Source organism: Cebus imitator, unplaced genomic scaffold, assembly GCF_001604975.1.
Source record: "Cebus imitator isolate Cc_AM_T3 unplaced genomic scaffold, Cebus_imitator-1.0 Scaffold148, whole genome shotgun sequence".
Taxonomy (NCBI): Eukaryota; Metazoa; Chordata; class Mammalia; order Primates; family Cebidae; genus Cebus; species Cebus imitator.
In genome coordinates, this window is record NW_016107463.1 from 2661258 (window position 1) to 2668196 (window position 6939).

The 6939-nt window shown below is 37.7% G+C and overlaps 1 protein-coding gene across 8 annotated transcripts in view; it reads left to right on the top strand.

Annotated features, from left to right (window-relative positions):
- The window catches only part of LOC108314151 (muscular LMNA interacting protein), a 269710-nt gene that overhangs the window by 77785 nt on the left and 184986 nt on the right, over nucleotides 1-6939 (top strand). The window contains exon 1 of one of the 8 annotated variants that reach the window (XM_037743613.1): nucleotides 3449-3532. The exons of the other annotated variants lie outside the window; for them this stretch is intronic. Within the exon in view, the coding sequence (XP_037599541.1) occupies nucleotides 3500-3532 (33 nt within the window). The 5' untranslated portion in view covers nucleotides 3449-3499. Of the gene's footprint in view, nucleotides 1-3448; nucleotides 3533-6939 lie in introns of those variants that run through there. 8 annotated transcript variants of the gene reach the window in all.

Genomic DNA, 6939 nt, shown 5'->3' on the forward strand with positions numbered 1-6939 from the left:
GCGATTTCCCGTGCAGCGACTCACTGCGCTGGCTGAAACAGTGAAGCTGAGATTCCTGGCAGGTTTTTATGCCCAGGAATCTCCTGGCCTGGCTCCCTATTTCAGTCTCCTTTTAAATCAGATGAATGGGCGGTCTGCCTTCTGGGGGCTCCAATCGCCAGCTAAGAGGGCACCCGGACCAGTGTATTTTCTATGGAGAATCACCGCGCTAGGGCACTGGCAAAGCAGCTGCATGGGCCAGAACAGCCATGCAGGTCAAAACAGCCACGCTGGTGACCCATGGGGCTCCTCTGCCTGGGAATCTCCTGGTCTTGAGCTGGGTCCGGTTCCCAGCCAAGTCGCCTCTGCACCACGCGGGATGCTGTTTCCGAGGCCCGCAGGGTGAGAGCAGGCTGGCGCCAGCCCCCTCATCAACTCCAAACGTGATCTGGGTGCCTCCTCTGGATTCTAAGCCTGCAGATGTACATTATTGTATTATTCTGAGCTGTAGACACCTTGTTTAACCCCCTTCCCTGTGCTGGACATTCCCAGGAGTCTTAGACTTTCTCAAACGAAAGAATTATATGTTTATGTAAACATATAAACTCCATCTTCCCCCACCCCAATTTTAGGACCCCCTAAAACTCCCCCATCACAGAAAATGAGGTTGATAACTGATCACACCTCACTAATTTTATACTGTAAAAATGTTTTTGAATGTGCATGGCCTTATTTTTACAATCATTTCACTTTCTATTTAATATCAATGGACTAAGCTTCAAAAAATAATTGTAAATTATTATATTCAATATTACACAGTGATACAGCTTTACATTTACATATAACTATACCCATGTGATAAAGACATACATTTTTTGTTTGAGAAAACATATTTTTATATTTAAAATTATCACATGTAAATATTTCTCTGTACAATACATAAATTTATATATATGATTTATATAAATGTATATTTAATATTTGATCTATAAAAGACAACATATAAATATTATATATCTGTGTGTATATATATATACATATGTATAAAAGCCAACTGCCCAAAAGACCAGAGGAAACTTTTAAAGTAGAGTTATTTTTTTTTAACTTGAGCCAGACAAATCCTTGGGCAAGAATTTCTTCATCACCCATCATCTCTGTGGCTGAAGGAATATTTATTCTCCTCTTTCATGCCCCCTTCCCCTCACCATCCTCACCCTGACCTCAGAATTTTTTTTAATGAACTGTATTTCAGCACTAAGATTCATAATTTTATGATTCTGCCTAAGTGCCCTTCAAGGCTCAAGCCAAGGGCTGTTTTATTTTCAGATCAACCTTCTCACCTTTTCATCTGCCCCTAGTACCCTCTGACACCGATGCCTCGCTCTGCAGCACTCTTGTTTATTCCCTAGTCTCTCTGAGAACTTCTTCATGCCATCCTGGGGGAGGTGTTACCTTCACAATCCTAAAATACCTGCAGGTCTGCATCATGGCAGTGAAGAGGACAGCCTTCCATGCTTATGCAAATTACATAGGATATTTGATGCTAGCAACTGTGTTTAGTTAGGGGTTTCAGTGCAAGAAAATGAGGGGAAAAGCAGTGGAACCTATCAATCAATGTTGGGGTCTACATGTTTTTATCAAAAAATTCTAAGGCACTGACCTTGCCCCAGCAGATTTTTTGATATCCATGATTACTAACCATCATTTTATTCATTTTCATTGTTCTTTATCTTTTAACACGACTGTTTGTTTTTTTACCTGTGCTTCTGTCACATTTTTGAGCTTATTTATTTGTATTTAAAAATATTTTAGATACATGACCCAGAGAAAGAATGAATTTTTAATATTCATTGATACTTCTTATGCAACTCTCCCTATCTCATTGTCCCCAGCTTTGCCTAGCATTTAGTATGCCAGGTTTCTTGTTTCTATTTCTCATGCACATTTATACTATACTATATATTTTAGCATCTATAAAATTACATATAGCTGCTTCTGCATTTTTTGAAACATTACTCATATGATAACATTGTAGTTATCCTTCCATAGTTTGATTATTTTTATAATATTAGTTTCTGAGATACAGGTATGCTAATACATATAATTTTAGGTAATTCATTTCTTTGTACTATTTCACTGAATGAATATATTATATTTATCTATTCTCCTGTTGATAGGCATTTAGATTTTTTCTTATTTTCCTACTTCTCATGCAAAGCATCAATGAAATATTCATGTACATGATTTATTGGGCCAAGTGCAGGAGTTTGGCCAGTTTGGAGGAACTGCCAAACACTTATAAAACTATCAGATCTTGTGAGAACTCACTATCACGAGAAGAGCATGGTTGAAACTGCTCCCATGATCCAGTCACCTCCCACCAGGTCCCTCCTTCATGTGGGGATTATACAATTCAGAGATGAGATTTAGGTGGGGACACAGCAAAACCATATCAGATGGTGTATCCATATACGCCTTTTCTGGAATATTGACAAATTGCTCTCCAAAGTAGATTTACCAATTTATTCTCCCTTTAGCAATATGGGACATTACCTGTTGTACCACATTATCATTGGCATTTGGTATTGCCAATGTGGTGGGTAGGAAATCATATTTCATTATGATTTTGATTCACATTTTCCTGATTACTAGTAAGATTGAATATATTTCTCCTTTTTTGGCCATTCATATTTCTGTGAATTTCCTTATCATGTAATTTGCTAATTTTTTCATTATTTAAAACATTGAATTATAGAGCACTTACTATACTTTTGACTTGTAAATCCTTTCTTGATTTTTTTACTGGAAATAACTTTTCCCCAGGTATACAATACTATAGTATTATACATACACACATATATATATATATATATATATCTAGGAAAGCAGTTAACTCACGTGTAATGTTTTGTATTTGTCTATCTCTTTTTCTCATAAGGTTATAAGTGAGAACAGAAATAGAATTTTTCATTTTTATTTCTTCAGTTCCTGGCATATCCACCAAAGTTGCTTGAATTAATTTGAGAGTGCCAGTTAATTTAATGTAGAAGCTATTGTAAGTTTGAGTTTCTTACTTAAGGCTTTCGATTTAAAGGCATTTCTGTCAACCCTAAGTCATGTAATATATACATATTAATATGTACTAATATACATATTAAATGTGACACAGTTTTTGTAGCCAAGTCAGATTAGCCTCTTTTATTAATGTTTAAAACAGAACTTCCCACAATTTCCAGGCAAAGACTTTCTCTTAGAACACTGCTAAGGTCGAGATAGATTAATATATTCAGATGGGGTTGAAATAACAGATGCATTGCTATTTCCAGTCCAGAGTTGTTGGGGAAGCAGGGAGGAAGGAGGGCATAATTTGTACAGTGCTTTGTCATCTTTGCAGCTCATCAATATCAGCAGCTGACACAGGTGAGTGTTTGTCAATGAGTTCTATTGGCTGACACTGACCTTGTTGTTCCAACCACTGCTTTCTTGACATCTGCTACTTTGACATGTGGCACCGGATTCCATGTGCAGCTGGTACCTTGGATTTGAATGTTCTGTGAGTTCTATGACATTAATAGTACAATTCCTTGATATTATCACCATGTTATACATTTAGCATAAAGGATAGCTGTGTACTGTCTTTGTGTTTCTTATTTCATATCGCACTAGTTATGTTTTAGATGTCATGGCTGTTTATAATGGTATCAGACAGCAGATGTTAAATTAGCTATGGACTAATTAGCATGCTCAACTTTAGAATTGCTTCAGGAAAAGTTGATTTTACTATAACTTTATATAATGGGAAATAATTTAAATTATGGGTAGGAATGAGCATCACGAATTTGAAAAATTGCTTTGCATTTAAGCTGCAACTTTTTAAGACTAAATTTCAGATATATATTTTTTAATTAAAAAAATTTTAGGTAGAAAAAACTTGGGAATGTAAAAATGTATCGTGATTTTAATGATTTTGATCTTGAAATAGGTTTCAACACGTAATTCTAATTTCTTCACGTAGTCTCAGTTATGCTTTGTGACTATGAAATACAGAAGCCACAGTTCTACTTTTTCCTCTTTGTCATTCCTTAAACTTTTCTGTTCCCCCATCACCCCTCCTTTCCCTCTTAACCCTGCATCCCAGTATTTGTACACTCTTAAGTTAAAGCTTAGGATTCCACACATGAGGGTTCATTACTTATTTTTTCCAATAGTGTCCCTAAAAGTAGGAATTATCCACAGTAGTAATTGAAGATAACAATTTTGTTTATGGTGCCAAACATGATCACATTTACTGCTGGGTGTGTCAGGCCTATGATGATGGAATAATAAATGGGTACTGAACGTTCCTGCAGCTTTTATTTGCCAGGCATTGCTCTTGCAATCAGGGTCACATTACCTAGATGTAAGTGAAATAAGACAAGGAGAGAGCACTTATTTAATCCACCATGAATGCATTGCAGAGTGACTTAATTGCTTTTCTATACCTCAAGCAGGTCGTTATGTGTACATATGCAAGTTGGGAACCTTTTTAATTTGGGTTAACAAGGAGAGAAAAGTACTTGCTGCAAATTCAGGAATTATTTTTTTTCCTTTTGAATTCCTCAAATAGGGAAGATTAGTATATTTTCATTGCATTTTTTTTTAGCTTGTTGCCTCAGGGTAGGACAGCTTTAACTGTTCCCAATACATCCCTGTTATTGTAAAAGCATTTTTATCTAAGCGTCATGGGAGCAAATGAATGGTGGATAAAAGCTTCAAAAATTCGGCCATTGTGAATTTCTGCAAAATCTTCTTCACTTCATTTACTTTCTGTCTAAAAGTTATATATGTCAAGACTTGGAGGTTTTTTTTTTTTTTAAGATGATTCCAGGAATTACTCCAGAAATGTGTTCAGATGTTATAGCAAAACTCCGCTTCTTGAAGACCCTTCTTGAAGCGTGGATAGACCAGATTTGAAATCTGCTGTGTTCATCCTGCAGATAGTTTTTCACTAGGAATTGCATCCATGAGAGACTTTTCATCTTTAGTAAGTTATGGGCTTCAACTGAGAGTTCCTTAAATGGATAACTGAGGCACAAGGCCAGGCTAAGTGACAGTTACATCTTCATCCTCCTCCTTTCTCCTGATGCCAGCCCCACCATTTCTAACTGGCGGCAGTTCCAAGTGGCACCTCTGAGAGGCACTGAGAAACACCGTGTGACAATTGTTAAGATCACAGTGCTATGGAGTCAAAAAGACCTGTGTCTGAGTGCCAAAGCTATCACTTGCTGCGTGACCTTGGGGAGGTTATGGAACCATTTTTCAGTATCAGAATTCCCACTTATTAAATAGGGATGATGATCATACCTCTTTCAAAAAGCTTTTGTGAGGACTCCATGAGAAAGTAGTCAGTAAATATCTGGCAGACAGTAAAGCTTGTGTTTGTCATGATACCATGATTGTCTTCATCATCTCTGGTCATGTCAAAATTCTGTGGTGGATATTTGAACAGATCAGGTTTCTCATTTGTAGCTAGGATACAAGTAAACAAAAGGAGCGGTGAGATTAAAGGGTGGAAGCCCAGCAGAGTGAGTCTTAACAGTTTTACAAGTCCAGCTGCAGTGTCCTGAGAAGAGCCTTCAACTTGCCAAGCACAGATCCATTCCTTTGAAAAGGTCATTGTGTAAAAAGCTGCCTACCAGTGGCTGAGTCACACAAGCATCTATTCACACCTGTTTTCCTACATGAATAGTTCTAGAGTTCCCAGAGTTCTAGCCTCATCTCAAGGCCTTCATTTATTTATTTTTTCCCAGAGCAGTCTCATCAGGCTGTGAAGCTCCAGCTTGCTTTATGTTGATGACTGCTGAGTCTACATCTGCTGCTCTCACATCTTCTGAATTCTGAAGAAGAAATTTCTTAGGCTGCATTCTAGGCCCCTTGTATTCTCTCCTGGACCTGCTGTGACAGCCTGAACTTCCACTGCTCAGATTTATGTGTCCTATGTCCTGGAATAACGGAACTATTGGTTATTTTCTATGAATACTCCATATTTTTCGGCCTTCATCCTCCTCACGTTTACCACCTCTCCATGTGTGTTCATTGGTTCTTCTTCTACACTTACGCTTTGGCTAGGTGACATGATTCAATCTCAAGGTTGTACATGCTGTTTATATCTTTATATGTACATCTCTATATTTAAATTCTAGGCTGATATATCTAACTCCATCCTCAGCATCTTCACTTGAATGTCTAAAAGATGTCTCCAACCTAAGGTATCCACAACTGAACTGTTGTTCTTTCTCTTCTTATCCCACCTCTTTATGTGTGTATGTTTAATTTTTAGTATTATGTTGTGCTTTTCTTGACTCAACTCTGGAATCAGCCATTTCTGCAAGGAGACCTCATTCATTTTAGGGGAATATAGCATAAAGAAACCAAGATTTGGTTTTTATCGCTACTGGGGAGTGAGATCATGTTACCACTTTGCTATGAATATTTCAATAGCTTCCCATCACACTCAGAACAAAAGCCAGAGTCCATTACAGTGGCTGACAAGGCCCTAGCAATATGACCCCTTCTTAAGAACCTTGCCACATCCCCTGTGGCTCTTTCTAGTGTCATTTTCTCCAGCCACACCTGCCTGTCTTCTTCAGGGACGTCACCCTCCCACCTTTGGGTCTTGACTTTTGCTGTTCTCTCTTCTTAGAGTATTTTCATCTACATATTTGCATAGTTTATTTCTTCTTTCAATCTTCTTCTCAAAAGTCACCTCCAAGGAAACTTTCTCTGTCCAACCTATTTAAATCTATTGTGCTCTCACCTCCATCTTCTGTTACTCCCTGTTAGTTTTTTCTTAGCACGACCACAACACTCTAAGACATTGTGAAGCTTCTTTTATTTATCATCTATCTCCTGCTTCTAAGATAGAGGTTACATGAGGGCAGGGATTTTTGTGTGTTTAGCTCACTGTTGTATACCCAGGAT